The 17,053-nt window shown below is 38.1% G+C and overlaps 2 protein-coding genes across 20 annotated transcripts in view; one reads left to right on the top strand and one right to left on the bottom strand.

Annotated features, from left to right (window-relative positions):
• Nucleotides 1-17,053, top strand: part of WAPL (WAPL cohesin release factor) — a 133,363-nt gene that overhangs the window by 9,447 nt on the left and 106,863 nt on the right. The gene's annotated exons all lie outside the window — the stretch shown is intronic.
• Nucleotides 1,866-17,053, bottom strand: part of OPN4 (opsin 4) — a 41,733-nt gene continuing 26,545 nt past the window's right edge. For 18 of the 19 annotated variants that reach the window (XM_064430122.1, XM_064430131.1, XM_064430132.1 and 15 more), the window contains 10 exons: nucleotides 16,455-16,588; nucleotides 15,092-15,295; nucleotides 13,085-13,256; nucleotides 12,101-12,265; nucleotides 9,410-9,517; nucleotides 8,116-8,296; nucleotides 6,464-6,610; nucleotides 5,886-5,954; nucleotides 5,410-5,445; nucleotides 1,866-4,565 (listed from right to left, as the gene is read on the bottom strand). In XM_064430122.1, the coding sequence (XP_064286192.1) occupies nucleotides 4,374-4,565; nucleotides 5,410-5,445; nucleotides 5,886-5,954; nucleotides 6,464-6,610; nucleotides 8,116-8,296; nucleotides 9,410-9,517; nucleotides 12,101-12,265; nucleotides 13,085-13,256; nucleotides 15,092-15,295; nucleotides 16,455-16,588 (1,408 nt within the window). In that variant the 3' untranslated portion in view covers nucleotides 1,866-4,373. The remainder of the gene's footprint in view (nucleotides 4,566-5,409; nucleotides 5,446-5,885; nucleotides 5,955-6,463; nucleotides 6,611-8,115; nucleotides 8,297-9,409; nucleotides 9,518-12,100; nucleotides 12,266-13,084; nucleotides 13,257-15,091; nucleotides 15,296-16,454; nucleotides 16,589-17,053) is intronic. The other variant, XM_064430126.1, reaches the window with a different exon arrangement.

Raw genomic sequence — 17,053 nt, 5'->3', positions numbered from 1 at the left:
AAAACCCCCAAACAACAAACCAAACAACAATCCAACCCAACTCTTCCCCCAAAAACCCCCACAAAAATCTCCCCAAAACCAAACCAAACAACTCCTAAGCAGAAGGGAAGGGAAAAAAAGTTCACTCTGAAAAGGTGAATCCCATTCAATTTTTTCACAGCCACTGGGGTAGTCCTACTATTTACCCCCAGTTTCAGGTGAATGTTAATTTTGAGAGCCAATTTCATTGCCAAAAGGGTTGAGTCTTTGTAGTCTAGTATCACGTGATCTCTGTATTCAGTGAGTGAGCATTTTCCTACACTGATGTGACTCTTGCAGCATTTTCTTTGCTCTGCAAGCTGGGTATACAGAATTCCTATGCTGTGTGTCCAGAAGAGCCCTGCTCCTTCCAGAACTGCTGTAACTAGAATAAGTGTTTTCCTACAAAACAAAACAAAAAGTTATATCTGGTTTGTATCAGACTGTTAAGCTGGATTTGCTGTGGAGAAACTTTGCTGCTTTTATTAAGCTTACACTGATGATCTGCTCAGTCTGTTCTCCATAGAAGGGAAGTAAACAGGACATCTTGTAAATCTTGTCAACTGTGAAGTTTACATAAGTTTGAAAATGAGCATTTAGGTTACAAATTCGAGGGGGTTAGGGAGGACAATAATCATTTAGTGTACAGGATTGTGGCTCATGTCTAAAGTTGCTCGGAATGACACGAATAAGAATTTATTTACTTGTTTTAAGACTTTTATATAAACATACTTATAACATTCCTATGACATTAGCAACTCCAAGGCTACAAACAGAAATACTTGTTACCAGCCACTGAAATACCATTGTGTGACACTAACACTGCGTTGCAGATAAGGGCCCTCTCTCAGCAGTGGTTTCAGCAGCAGAGGTGCCCTGTCAGAGTTACTGGGACAGCAGCACCTTTCACTGAGGTATCAGGGGATGAGGCCTTGGGAAGGCCTCAGGAAAAAATGGCACCAAGGACCCTGAGGAAAGTGGGCACATGTGGGAATGGTGACTTACCCATGTTACGCCCTAAAGCTCTAGAAACACCTGAAAAAGCTTTGAAGGTATCTTGGTTTACTTCTGAATGTCAAGCTTGCTGTGGGCTTTGCACATGACTTCAAGGAAAAAACTGTTTGCTATCCTGTCTTACTTGAGAATGTGTGAAATGTCAATACTCAATGTCATATTCTATGATGACACTTTTTGGTTCAGTGGTGGGTGTAAAAATGTTTCCAAAAGCATGGAATGTGATCGTAAGTTGGAAAACACATGGAGTAAAACCCTGGTTGTATGTGAAAATTGGAAAGATTGGCAACGTGTGGCTGCTGCTTTATGCACTCCTTCAGTCTTGGCTTGCAGCAGTCGTTCATTACAGTGGCTCTTGGCCCGTCCTTTGCAGGTCCAGCACTAGTGACCAATTGCTCAGCAGTTTTGCAGAATTGCTTGAATGATCAGACCAAACAGTTTCACTGGTGACCCGAGCCTGAGTTTGTGTCCCCATGAAGGGGCAGAGCTTTTGTGTTAACTCCCAGCACTGCTTGCCATTGCTTTTGCCAGCAGCCTGCTCTGTGAACAGCTGCTGGAGTACAAGAGGCCACAGGGAAGTGTCTCAGATTTGCCCTAGTCCTGTCACACTCCAAGTCACTGGAACATGTCCAAGTGCATGGCAAACTACAGGCGGTCTCTGCAGAACAGCCTGTACAGTTGACTTTAAATGAAACGTGAATCATCTCAGTCCTAAATTATTTTAATCCAATCAGTCATCTGTGTTGAAGGGTGTAAAGAGACAGCAAAACCAAGAGAATGGCTGCCAAGTGGAGGATACAGGACACAAATAAATCTGCTAGGATGAGACGAAATATGAACTAATAATGATTTATTCCAAATGCCACAGGGGTTACAGTGTGGAACCACTTGTAGAGATATTCAGATGAGATGAATTTTGTAGGCTTTCCCCTGTATGATTTTTATAGACATAGCAGAGGTGAAGGAAGGCAAAGCTGTTAGTTACACAGAGAGTACACACAAGGGTTTTGAAGTGCTCACAAACAATTTCTCCCTAATTAATATATGCTTTACAAGTCTCTTGTAAGTAGATGAGCGTGAACAGCTGTAGTTCTTTTTATAGATACAAACTAATCTCTAATACATGTTGGAGTTGAAGGATACAGAGAACAACATGCTGTGGATTCGTAAAGCTCTTCTAGCCATGGAAGTATTCTTTTTATACCCTCTAAAAGTGGAAAGGAATGTAGAAGAGAGCAGAATGCAGTTTTGAAGAATACTGCTTGGAACAAAATCATGACTGAAGCATAGGATCTAGCTATTAGTGACACATATTATATACTCCTTGTTAGCACATCAAACAGCACATGTGAGTTAGACCTATTTTCTTGACAGATTCAGTCTTTTGTGACCCATATGAAACAGGCAGCACTTGCTAATATTTCTTCCCATCTTTCAGTAGTGTCAATGGCCTTCATGACAAAGAAAGAATTGCATGTTTCATGCTCTTAAATATTTTAAAAGACTCAGAAATAAGTTGCAATAGAACTCCTTAGACTTGAGGAATATTTTTGAACATGCTCCCTGTTTGAAGAAGTTTTCTCTCTTCTTTCTCCTTATTGCTAGCTGTATATATTATCAGTTTAATATTGTCCTCTGCTGGGAGACAATATCCTGTTGTGGTAGGTGAAGGGAGAGACTGTAACTGCTCCTTTCCATCTCTGATGACTATGATTTCATTTACATAAAAACACTGTGGATTTTGAACAGTGTGTTTCTTTTTGGCAGTCTATTACCAGCCTGAATTCCTCACTTTTTTCATTATTAACATTTGTCTGCTGCAGAAGTCATTGTCTTCTTAACTTTTAGTTTTAATAAACTTTCTTTTAATAAACCTCAGTTTGACCTAATTTTCCAGTAGTTTACTTTAAAACAATGCCCCAGACCTTCTGGAACCCACTGATTTTTCCCCTCAAAATAATAAGCTCATTACATTTTTATTGATTTTATGGCTTTTTCTGATGTAACATAGGGAAGAATTGATTTACATAGGGCAAAAATGCCTTGCTGGGTTCCCTCCATTATTGCAACCAAAGAAAAAACTGCTGGAGGGCCTATGGAGAAGAACAGTTTCAATAGTGCTTTGTGCCCTGGTCTTTTCAGCTCAGCCCCACTTTGGATTGACTGCTATGAATTGCAAAAGAATTTTTTTCACTTCTTCCTATGCACTAGGAGAGACACCAGGGAAAAGGTGAAAGTCACTACTGATAGAAGTCTTTCCCTTTCCTTTCAGGGGAAAGAAGTACAATCTCATGGATTTAGTCACTGAGGAAGAAAACTCTCAGCTACACAAATGCTGCTGTTTAGAGAAAGGGGAAATGAAAATGCCAAAGTGGGGATGATGTGGATTTCATACATCTCTAGAGCAACCATTTTTGGGGAACTAAACCTTCTCCTCCCGGTATTTACTTTCGAAAAGCACATCAGAGAGTAAAGAACTTTGAAGTATCAGAAAGCAGATGTATTGACTTACCCATAAGACATTTCAGTACAAACATTGCTTTGTATTCTGCATTCTTCTCATGAAACCTGCTAAAGGAAAGTCAGAAGGAGTTTCATAATAATCTCCTATAGCTCTGTGGGAGTCAGCTGAGAAGGGGTTAAAATAATCTCTTAAGCCACTGTTGAAAAATAAGCTAAGTATGGAAAGAATCATAGCCTTTTCCTCAACTGTTACTCCTTTCTCTTCCCCTGTCTCAGAAATTAAAATACAAATATGAGACTTCAAATTACTGCTGAAGTCCATTGTCTTTCATTGGATTGTAGAAGTATATGGGGGAAAATGTGTCATTAATGAGAGAAGGGGGCACTGACTGTGTAATTAAATTTACATTTGGTCGAGAAACTTCACAATAATGAAGAAACCATCTTCAGGAAGTAATGTACATTTTCCCCCAAATTTCTCAGCTTTAGCTCTGTAATAACTTTGAAGTTAATACACTAAGTGAACAAAGCCAGTTTTAAATATCATACTTCCCTTCCTTCTCAGGTTAATCCTAGAAGGTAAGGTCTGTGCAGTGATGGGAATGTATGTGAGCAGAGTAAAATCCAAATGAAATAATTTTTTTCATGAGCTGCATAAAGAAGAAATATTAAAATTACAGTGTGACTCAGATCAAGATGTGATCCACTGGAGAGAGTTCTGATGCTGAAAAGATCAATCCTCATGTTTTTATCCTTGCTTGTCTTGTGCTGTGTCTTTGTAGGAACATTTCAGACCAATCTAGGAAGGTATTCTGAATTCAGACAGTCCACAGCTGTTCCAGAGCTGTTGGCTGAGGTGATATTCTGTCTTGCACCACTCAACTGCTGGACTTCTTGTTCTGCTTGTGACTGCTGGATTTAGGGTACAGGAAACCAGAGTTGTATCTCGAAGGCAGCTCTACTCCTTGGACACTGCTGCATGTTATTGTAATACTGGGTATCTGGGCTGAAGATGATCCCTGGAGAGGCTCTCCTTTTCTTTGTCCAATACTGTTCAGGCTTGCACTTTTCTAAAGGATGCAAAGATTTACAAGAAATGGACAACACAAACATCTACAAGGAGATCTCATTGAGTCATCTATTAAAAATGACATATATTTAGCACTTTGCTACTCCCCATGGCTGACTGAAAAGCAAACTTAAATGCTGGAGGAAAAAGTAGATCTGAACATTTTTTAAAATATTTCATTAATAACTTATAAAAAAAAACCCAACAAAAACAACCCTGTTAAACAAGCTAATGTACGAAAGCATTAAAGACTTTGCATTTGCTACTTAAGTGTTGGTCTGCTTTGAAGAAAGACCAGGCTAATGACAGCACATTCAGCTATGAACAGAAATACTGTGAATATGCTCAGACAGCCTATGAATTCAATTGGGTAAAGAGTTTCTCCATAAAGAGGGACTACTTAGGGTCATTGAGCAAGAGGTGATGTAAAATGTAGTGTTAACAGCATGGGTAATTTGAAGGGCAAAGCAAACTACATAATGAGGTAAAAACTGAGGGAAAGATTAACTAACATTTTTTGACAATAAGCAGCGTTAGCTGTCACTTGCACAGTACCAAAAATCAGTGAGGATGAGGCTCACAATAGCTCATAAGGATCATTGCTAATAATAAAGAGACAATTTAAGGTGATTGTATTACATTGGGTTTAGCACTGCCTTGTTTTCATCTGTCAGCTCTTTGCTTTTATTTCCATGTCTGATGAGAATTAAGGCAAGTTGACTCACTCGTGAGAGATGTCAGATATTTTTATCCATATGCTGTAGCTGTGTTAGATGAAGAAGAAACAGACACTAATACAACAACATCTTACTGAATAGGTGACATGGCATATTTCAAAAACTGACCTTGATTTCCTCCAAGCTGCATGCTTTATGTGTTTGCTGCAACCCAAAACAGAGAACATTAAATAGTTAACAACATCATTTTGTACAGCAGTACTTACCACAGGACTAAGGCTGTCTCAGAGGTTTGAGCCATCAGAATTGCTGTCTCAGCTTAGCATGTACATCATTAATATAAAGATGGCACAAAGTTAATGCTTCCATGTTCCACTAAGGAAATTACAGACCTCATTAGAGGACTTACTAAATTCAAGAAAATATCCAGGTTCCTTGAAGAAGCTGAACTTCGGAAGAATCCTGTAATACCTATGTTCAACTTCTGCTTAGTTTCAGCAATGGCCTGCCCTTTGTGGTCATGTTTTCTGCATTGTTCTGGGAATATTGTGTAATTTTTGCGTCTCAAAAACAACTTAAATTGTGGTCAGGTGCTGGGATTGTCATTAGTTTTTGTTGCCAAACATTAAAATAATAGTTCTTACAGTAGGTGTAGCCATGTACTCTGTGACATTCAATTCCACCATCAATATGTCATCAGCATCTACAGCTGTCTGAAAAATGAACACAGATAAGACAGATGTAAAAGACATAAAGGTATGGCACAATATCTGACATATGCAAAATGCATAGGAGAAAAAAGAGGACAAGCAGAGGACTGACTGAAAAGCAGTGATATATTAAAGATAGCCTTGTTTTTTACATCTTACCATATTTGTTCATTTGGTAACAAATGGTGGGACAATCAAGATCAATCAAGTAATTTGGACAGTGAAACACAAATATTGCTAAATACTTAAAGCCAGACATGAGACAACTCTCCATTCAGATGTTAAGTTCTCTAAAACAGCAGCAGAAATGCAATGAAGACAGCTGAATAATGAACCAGGGTGGGAATAAAAAGCTGATGACCTTTTACAGCCTCTAAGTCATTACTCATTGTGTTAACTCATAGGTTATCCGCATCTTCTTGGCAGGAACCTTCATGATTAATTATGGTACAATGTGCAGATTTGTTAACTTGTCAGTTGTTAGAGAATTTAGGTATTACACAGTCTATTACCTTCCCACAATTCCCAGAATCCTGGCTTGTCACTTTGGCTCTTATGTCACTAGTCTGAGTTGTGTCTTTATCTGTTTCGTAGGAAATTTGTCTTCTGGCAAGTCTGGAGAACATACTGGGAGTATCAGTTTCTGTTTCAGTACAGCCCTAAAATTAATACAGCAAAAACATTCACTCTGGGTCCCTTAGACTTTCATCCAGTTTGCCCCAGTTTTACCTAGGCAGAAATAATAAAAGAGACAGGCATTGTATACAAGACATTTCACAGAAGTTCCGCCATATTTAATTTCATAAAATGTCTGCTTATTAGAAGTACAAATAAAACTATGAACTCTGTTGCATCTAAAATTCAGCTTACTTTTTTTTTCCTCCACAGGATGCACTGCAAAATTTGAAAGAAAATAGTGTTTCATTGCAATCTATTGCTGAAACTTCTCTGATGCCTTTTGTAGCTCCAATGAGATAGTGTTTCCACGGTACTACCCACCTAGGAAGCACAGGTGTTTGGAGCAATTAGGGCCAAAGTTTCCAAAGTGGCTTGGGTGGAAGCAGAAATAAATAGAAGTAAATGGCTCAGGACTGCAGAATCAGTGTTTTAGAAATATTTTGTTTCAGTTACAAGTCCTGGGTTTATAAACTTTGTTCCAATTAATGGGAAAACAAAACCATGTTACTGAGGAATCTGTTGGGTTTTTACGAATCAAGATTTGCAGAGTTAGAGATACACTATAAAGATGTTCCTTTTCTATTAGACAGTTTTAAAACCATCCACCTGACTGGGTGACCAGCCAGAAGTATTTCATTTTGATTGGACCAAGAAGTCAAAAGAACAGAGAGGGCAAAGAAATTGAAATGTCACTGTTAAAAACAACTGTCAGAATTCAGCACTTGGCTGGATTAGATACAATTATTATCCTGACTGTGAAAAAGAATTGCCAAGAATTTTTTTCTTTTCAGTTCTTTGGAAATTTAGTTTGAAATTACTGCAATGAACTATTATGCCTATTTAGTTTGTAATATAACTTCGAGTTACAGAAGGCAGCCTGGATGCCAAATACTTGCCCTGTTTTCAGCTGCTGTGTAAAACATTTGTTTCCAGTTAGATTGGCAGCAGCAAGCTGTTGAAGTCTTCTGTAAGAAAGATGCTGTAATGGATTTACTGATTTGTCTATATCTGATGATTAATATGTTTCCAAATACATCCCATTTTCAGAAAGCATTATCTATTTCATTACAACCTTGCTTTCACTAGAGAACTATTTTCTGACTAGCAGTTTCTTTTTTCTGTATCCAGACTGCAAATCTGTGGTGAGACAAGCACAACCTAAAAGTATGATCAGACTTTCAACTGAGCTCTATGCTACCTTTATTGTTGCTTATAGGTAAGGCCTTTACTTTACTTTCTAAAATTCCTGTTCCATCTTTCCACTCTTCCTTCAGTGTCACCAACCATCAAGAAGAAAATTATCTACATTCTGCTTCTACACTTAGCCTTCTGTCTTTAATTTTGCTTTGTTCCTCCACTTTCTCTGGAGTTTTTATGACAAGCACCACAATGCATTTCACTTAAGGAATCCACCACTTGGAAGGACTCTATATGAAGATGAATTGCTTTGCAATTAAAAATGGGTGTATGGGAAGTGTCTCCTTACTGATTCACTGTCAGAGAGAGAAGACAGTCTCCTTTTTCCTTTCTGCAGCCCACTTATCTCAGAAGACTGGCTGGTTACGGTCGCTCGTCTGGAGGAGTAGTAACTGCTGAAGGACCGTGAGTCTTTAGGAGAAACTCTCAGTAGGGGCCCAAGGCAAGGAACATATGTTGCAATGGCTCTTCTAATGGATAAGAGGTGGAACCAGTCAGAGTTTTTGTCTGTTAGCACAAAAATTCAATCATCATAAACAATGCATTTATTCAGAGATGAACCAATGCTGCATGGACTGGAAAATTACTGGGTACAAAAAGAGTTTTCCAAATATCAGATATCTCATATGCAATTACCCTGCAAGATCACTTATTCACAGTGTTCTGCAGAACTCAAATTTATTGCTTGGCAGGGATAAGGGCATTAAAATATAACTCTTGGAACTGAAGGGAGCTATTAAAACAATGTTTTATCTGCTTTCAGCTTAATCAGGACAAAAATAAAATTCTGTCCCTTTAAACTGAACCTCGCAGAAGTACTACATAATGAATTATTTTAATCTTCCCCTAAGCAGCTATTCTAGCTCCTCTTACACATCTGTTTGCTGGCTATCTGTAGAATTGCACAGAATGTGCATTTATATTACTGTACTACTTTGCTCATATGCAGTGTTAGGAAACTCTGGCCTACCTTTCCTCTTCCCCATTAAGATGTTCCTGCCCACCTCTTCTCTATTCATTTCCACAGTAGGTCTTTGTAAGTGGTGAAAGAACAGTCTATCTGTGGCATTGCTGCCATCTCTCAAATCTCACTGCCTGCACCTGAACTTGGAGTGGTAATGACCCTTCATTTTACCTGCCAGAGGAAATACTACCTGAAGTATGAAAGCCTGGAGAAACACGAGGAGGATTCACAAAACAGGGAAGGGTGGTTTGGCTCACTGTATTGCCTCTCTCACTGGCCTGGTTAATGTAACAATGTAACAGTGCTATTTGCAACAGTGCCCAAATATATGGTGCTTTCCTTTGAGATGGAAAGGTTTCCATCTTTTATCGTGCAATAAGTAAATACAGATCAGTATCCATAAACATATTTAACTACCATCTGCTCAGGAGTTTGTTCCAACTACAAATTCCACTGACATTTCTGTGGTACTGAGGAGTGTTCCTGGGGAGGGCAAGGCTGTCCTACAGAGTTAAAATGAGCAGGTGAAGGAGAGTTTGGTACTAGACCTAAACATGACAAATTTACTCTCAGATTTTTTTTTTTCTATATTAAACATAGCTTGTAGGAGTGAACTTACCTGTATTTGGGGTGAGTGATGGCATAAATGATGGGGTTATGGATGACAGAAGCTTTGGCAATCACAGCTGGTATGGAGTTCATGAATGGTGTTAGGACATGGGAATACCTAGAGTAATGCAAACACACCATATATTTACTGTTGAGTTCTGCATTGTCTATGCAGTTATACAGTGCTAAGACGGTGCTTTAAGGCTCTAGGGAGAGTTAAAGAGGAGTTCTGTACCAAAACAATGAGAGAACAAATTGTACATCCTTTGCCTGTAAAGATCAACATCAGTCTAATTGGATTTCTGAGAAATATGATTTTGGGTCTTTTCTGGCAGTACTTCACTAGTATGACTCAGGATTGTGGTAATTCCCACACTGTTTAACCTAGGGACAATGTCAGCCTTTAGGAAGGCCTCACCATCCTGGTGAGGAAGTTTCTCATCATACTATGGGAATATATATGCTCGGTGATGAGGTGGAAGTGGTTTGCCAATTGCAGTGTAAGAACCCTTTTATTAGCTGCCTGTTGATATGCCATTTCACCTCTTAAGGCTTTGCCCTGATAAGGATGTTCTCTGCGTGCAATATTTAACATGGTTTCTCCTGATCATACTTTGAAAACATTGATTAGAGGTATAAATCTTCACATTTTCTGGATAGCATACAGTGTGACCTTACTGGAATGGAGATTTTGACCCTGAGCTGAGACAATGCTTTGGGAAGGCTGATGGAGAGTTCAGCTAACAGAAACAAACAGTGGCAAAGCCTTCTGTTTAAACGAATCATTCCTATGTTTAAACTAATAATTCCCAAAAAATGCAACCTGTGGACCAAAAATATTAGTGAGCATGACTGTGTGCTACCTCACTATTCCCCATTCAAAATATGGTCTAAAGGAATTTAGGTTCTTCCTTCCTTTTTCAGATGTTGTTGCTCTGTCAGATGAGTTTCTTTAGTCTTAGACTATAGCCACAGACTCCATGTCTGCCTCCCATATGTAGCATGCAGCAAGATTTTATCTGAGTCCCTTGCAATAAAATTTCACAGAAGACATCCAGGCTTGGTTATTAATCTGAAAAATCCCAGTAGAATTGCCTAAAAGACATAGCTCAGAAATGGAAAAAATCTGAATGAAGCTATGTTGCTCCCCAGATATCTTTATAAGGAACATTTAAAATTGCTAATTTCTAACATTCTGCAGAATTATAAAATTATTCATGTGTTCAGATTTTGAGAGTGTGAGACATGGAGCAGAAGTCAAGTTCAGCAGGTACTTGATCCTCCTAAGGCAGATGCTGAATTGTATGTGACAGCACAACAGTTTTACATAATGGTCAGCTTAAAGCATCCCCTAACTGAGTTTCTTTTAGGTCTCTTACAGTACTGCAAGGTAGCTGTGTTTCATTTCTGTGTTGCCTTGCTTCTCCTCTGTGTCTAACTGGTCATATGTCACCAGTGGAGGATGTCCAGTACCTAAGTTCCCCTTTGACAGGAAATGGGACACTAGGACACACGCAAAGGGTTTGTGTTTCTGAGTGAGGAACGTGTTTACCTTCATACAGAAAATGTTCATGGCAGCTGGGAATCACCTGTCTGCATACAAAGGGAGAGGATCCACTTCCCTCAGTATTCTTTTTTCTTCTTAAACCTCAGATTTTAGAGGTGCTGTGTTTAGGAAACTGCCTTTCTAAGCAGTTAAGACAAAGCCCTGCAGTGGCTTTCTTGGGTGTGTAACAAAAATCACCCTTGTCTCCCAAAATGCTTCATAGTAAGTAAATTTGAGCTGTGTGTCAATTTTAAGAACACCTACTTTTTCTCTCTGACTTGAAAAATTCAAAGAGAAGTGTTTTGTACTGTCATAGGAATCATCCAGTTGAGGTTTTTCAGGTGACAAGCCTTCCTAAAAGAGACAGTCACACACATTTTAGAGAGGCTAAACTGAAGCACAGGAAAATTCACATCTTAAGGTGGGAGAAATAACCACACAGACCCAAGGCATCTGGATTCCCAATCCATTACTTATGCCTCGAGTGCATCAACTATCTGGGGTCAAGCTAAATGTTTTAATACTGTCATGCTTCCATTGAAAATACTGTATAAAATGGTGACAAATAGATAAAGAACATGCTTTGATGATTTATGTTTATGGTCTTTTATATCCAGCATCACAAAGCTTCCAACACATGTATGTACTAATTTTGAATTTTCATATACATGCAAGGAATTTTAGCAGTTTGATGTGACACACACACACAAAAAATATTTTTTTGGTATATTAAAGAAGTAGAGAAAAAAAAAAGAGAATCAGCCCCTGGGAGGATCTTTTTGGAGTGCTTTATTTAGCATTTTACTGCTAAATAAAGTTCCAACAGTTCAAATATCCTAGCATAGAGAATGCATTCAGAAATCTTCAGCATGGCAGTTTATGTTGCTAGAAATAATATTCTTGTTTTCTTTCTTTTGATCTCTTGGTTTTTTTAAAATTTTCTTAAAGTCAAACTAAGAAAAAATTAGTCAGCATGTGTCCCATTTGTTAAATATCACTCCTAAATATATGAATGTTTTGGACATGCTTCAGATGTCAAATGTGACAAGTAGTTTTGACTTTCATTGTTAAGTAGTTTTGACATTTCACTGTCTTTTACAGTTCCACATCTTATGCTTTCACTGAATATTGCTTTGCTAAGACATTTATAATTACCCAGCAAAAGCTACCAGAGCAACAACAGAGTATGGTGACCAGGAAATGACAAAAAACGAAATGACGATCAGTGCAATTTTGGCCATCTTCCACTCATTTTTCATCCTCTGATACTGTTTCTGGAACTCTCTATTTCCACGTTTGCATCCAAATGTCTGAATAGACCTAGGGAAAATAAACATACAACAGCAAAAAACAGAGGTAGGGAGGTGAGCAGATAGCTTCATGAAGTGGGACAACAATTACTCTTTGCTACTTTAGGCTAAAACTCATGCACTTTTGTTGCACATAAATGCAAGTATGTGACGCATCCTTCCCAATTCGATGTACCTCCGTTGCACTAATCAGTGGGAAAATCCACATGTGTTTAAATGAAAAAAAAATAGCAGAAAAGTACCGAAAGATTTTCCACATAAAGCAGGTGTTCAAGCCAACTGAATGCTGCTGAGTTAAAGACACTTAGAGGAGTCTTTGCTTCCCTGGGTCCTGTTTTGCTGCCTTGCTGTCACTTTGTATTTCTGAGCTAAGTGACCAGATCCACTGGGATCTATGGCACTGGTACCCACAGATGGCACATGGAGTGGCAGGTTGCCCTTGACATTTAAAGCAATAGCTTTTTGTTTCACAGTCCTGCTATTAAATCTTTAATCTTATTTTTTATTTGAATTTTTAGTTCAATTCCATCTATTTTTCTGTGAAATGGTTATTGATGCACTGTCATTAGGTGTTTCTGAGGTCCCTTTTGTTTTTATTCTGGTTGGTTAATTTCTTAACCCTTTTCCATGTCATTAGATAATACACTGATAAGCTCAGGCCTAAATTCAGAGAATCATATGTCTTACCAAATTGACAAAATTCTCATTTGGTTTTCTCTTTCAGTTGTGCTGACAAAATAAATGTGAGAAACATCCCAATTTTCTTCTTAAAGAAAACAAACAGTCACTTAAAAATGAGAATAAAAATTTAGGACTCATGGCTACTTACTTGTTGGCCTTCTTGATAGCCTCAAAGATAGAGACATAGCTGTATATGATAGCAATCAAAGGAATGAAAAAGACAAAGCAGAAAAGCAGCATGGTGTAGGCACGGACTGATGGGGTGAAAGTCATGTAGTCCCAGGAGCAGGAAGTCAGCAAACCCTCAGGAACATATGCACCTAGAAAGGAAGACAGGCTTAAGCCATGAAGTGAATGTTATTCTGAATGCAGAAAGTAGAGAAGACACTCAGAATAATATGGGATTTAGTATTATTCTCTGAAAGGGAAAAAAGGGTTTAAAAGGATACACAATTCTTCATGTAAAGAAGTTTTATATTTTATATTATTTTGTTTCCCTAATGTATTTATGCTTAGCAGTCTAAGGCTTCAGAAAACTGAGTAATTTTGCTTCACTCTTGAATATTGTTTAAAACTCATCACAGTCAGAGGGAATCTATTCAAATACTTATTTGGGTCTAGGACCAGACCTGTATCATTTTTAAATATCTCAATTTCCTGTCAAATTGTTGTCTTCCTAAGGAGTCAAACCAATTGCTCTAGGTACCACTTTTCTAAGCATATGCAGATAAGAGAAATTTAATGGGCAAAAGAGAAAGATTTATTGTGTAGACCAAATAATTTTGTCATGAAATAAAGCTGAGTAGAAGTAAAAAAAAAAAAACCCAAAAAACCCATACCTAATGTTTTGCCTGAAATAAAATGTATTATTTTTAAAGGAACTGTTTCAAACTGTTAAGTAAATAAATTTGCAATAGCAATGTTTTTTTACTTTGGAATTTTAATTGTAACTGTTTATGCTGATATTTTCTGTTCCACTCTTAAAAATATTGCACCAGATGTTCTCAAATGCATCTAATTACAGTGTGAGAGTTCATACTGTGGGCACTATTGCAATCTAATTACAAGATAATAACACCCCTCAAGCAATTATTCCACCTTCTTCAACTGAAAATCTATAATCTGAGGCTAGATTGTCATTTTGTTATTCTAACAGCTCCTCACTCAACTGAAGTCTGCTTCTGTCAGGATTGCAGTTGCTTGCTTAAGCATCCTTCATGTTTAGCGGGAGGACCAGAATAGCAAAAATATGACAATAACAAAACTCTGCTGAAATTCTACAGTAACTGAGTTGGTTGTTGCATCCTTTACTAGTCAAAAATGTCTATGTTCTCACCTCAGCTGGCAGACATATTCTCTTCAGGAATTAGGGAGCATAATGGTGGGCTGGGGTTTTGAATGAGGAGTTCATGCTAACTTAGTGACTGCATCTGGTGACCCGTAGGAAATAAACTTAATGGTAGTGAGGCAGATTCCAGTGAGGAAGAATAACAGAAACTCGCTTTGTCACAAATTGCAATGATCAAGGTGCTGTATGAATGTTCCAATTTCCATGTGTGAAATTCACATTTACAAAAGCATTTTAGTTACTACTAAATGCCATGCTTATTGGAAGCCAGTGACAACACCAATGAGTGAACAGAGAACGTGGGCAAAACTAAGTGCAATTTGTCCGTGCAAAACACAGTCAAGACTTACTGAAAATCACCTGGCACAAATGCTCAGACTCTTTTATGTGAATGGAAAGAATTAGATTGACACTGCTCTCTTAGCACTTTTGGGGAGGAAAAGTCATCAGAAATAACACAAATACATTTATTGAACTTATATATTGTTAAATTTGATTCAATGGAAGTAGACATGGGATAATGAGCAGGTGCATTCTTCGTAAATTTTTGTGATGAATTTATTTGCTGTCCTTTTTGGAGCAAGTAATGTGCTTAAGGAAAAGTGCCACTGTCACATAATATGCTGTAATGCCCACTTTTCTTTTGATTAGAGACTTTCAGTTTCAACATGTATTTCATCTCTTTTTTTTCAAATTGGTCTACTCAAACCTCATATATGAGCTATTAATTCAACCCTCTTCTGTACCTTTAACTGGTCTTTAATCCAGTACTATGAGGGCAAAAAAGTTTTATTGCAGTTCACTTACTCCATCCAAAGAAGGGTGGGAGACTCCAAGCCAAAGAGTACAGCCAGACTCCTACCAGGATTATTAGGGCCTTCTTCTTTGACGTCACTCCAACAGAAGCCAGAGGTTTAGTGATGACAAAATATCTGTCCAAGGCAATCACCATCAAAGTGATCATAGATGTAATGCCAAAAAGAGCTCCGCAGAAGGCATACAGCTCACAGCCTTGCAATGAAGATGACAGAAGTAGCAGTGAAATTAATCTACCCATGCTAATTATTTCTAGGAGAGTTCAAGTCTGTGTTTCTTATCAACTAATGTCTTCTGGAATTTGTAAAGCAGTGAAAGTTGAGCTTTCCTGCAGTTATAATGCTACTTCAAAGCTGCTGTCTTGCTAATTACATTATCCATGGAGATAAACTTCACATATTTTGTTTGCATCAATTGCTGGAGACAGTGATACTTAACATATTTGCACTCATTGATTTCTGGTGTTTCTAGTGGGATCATTTCAGCACTACATTAATATCTTGTTTAACTCCAGTTTTGCTGCAGGTCCCATAGAAGCAGCTGTTTTGCTTAACAATGGGATATAGTTGCTTCACTTGTTCATACCTCAAGGGCAGCAAAACTGAAGTAAATATGAATATATTAATGAGTAATTTAGTGGAAGTAAATATTCAGACTATGAATACATTAATGAGTGATTTTAATTGTTTAAACAACCTAAAGATTAAAAACAGTGGTTTGGATTAGTTTTAACATGTATACAAATGAGCACTTAATGGAAGTAAAATAAAAATATGCTTTTGGTCATCAGATATCAAAATAGCAATTTTACTTCTGAGTTTCCTTTCTGTCAGTGTTCAACAGGTGTTCAAGAGGCAAAGACTAGTCTTCCTCTTATAACAGTTATACTGGAAGAATGAAAGCACCTTTATTACATATTGTCTTACTACGCTACAGGAAGTGTTGAATTTCTGTTGTGAAAAATCAGATTTTCCAGGCTTCTTGCCTCACTATGTCAGGTGCAAGTCCCAGCACAGGTAATTTAGAAGGGCTTTTAAGCTGGTGTGCTGAGGGGTACTGCTTCTTTGTCAGAGGACTCTAACAGTCATAAGGTGATTGGAGAAGAGCAGTGGCAAGAAGTGCTGTGCCTCCTGTTGCCAGTGATGCCTTTGTATCTGTCTCATTAATGTAATTTCCCTCTCATGACAGCAGTGTATTTATTGCACACAGACACAAATATTCAATGAAATGTGTCAACAGTGAAACAATGTTGAGAAATGGTCTCAAAATTGCAAAAGTACCTGAGGGTACTCTGAGATTTACTGCCACTATGGTAAGAACAAACATAGTAAAATCTTAGAATATATATACAAACCTTTCTCACCAAAAATCCAGTGTTTGTAGAGGCTGCTGGTGAAAAAAACTGGAGACTGTGTAATGGACATCAGGAAGTCACTAACAGCTAGATTGATGATGAGTATGTTGGCTGGAGTCTGAAGGCTCCTACTCCTACAGAGATCAGAAGAAATGTTGCTAAACACTGCTGCACTGTTAATTATGCTGTTACTCCTTCCTGTGAGCTCACAAATCCCAAGGAACACTCCATGGTAAGCTAAAGCAAAGTGCTTCTTGTTTCCCTCATGACAGAACACAAGCAAGGCCCAGTTTTACATCCTTATACTCCTGTGCATTTTACAGGATTGTTTGATAACCAGCTCAGTGAGGGTGATAAATCACACTTCTTTAAATATTCCAACCAGTGCACTGCATGTCCACGATTAACAGGTAGAGTTGGTGTACACTGTGGATGTCTGGATCTGGGCAGTGTTAAGCAGGAGAAGGGGCATGTAGTTTCCACTGCTGAAAAGATCAACAGTGGCTTCCTAATAGAGGGATTAAGCAAACTCACTATGAACCACATCAAGCACTTTGTTTCACATCAGTTCTTCCGTGTGACATTCATTTCACTGGCCC

Source organism: Passer domesticus, chromosome 8 (genome assembly GCF_036417665.1).
Source record: "Passer domesticus isolate bPasDom1 chromosome 8, bPasDom1.hap1, whole genome shotgun sequence".
Classification (NCBI taxonomy): domain Eukaryota; kingdom Metazoa; phylum Chordata; class Aves; order Passeriformes; family Passeridae; genus Passer; species Passer domesticus.
The sequence above is the reverse complement of the archived record's forward strand: the minus strand, read 5'-3'. Positions and strand labels throughout refer to the sequence as shown.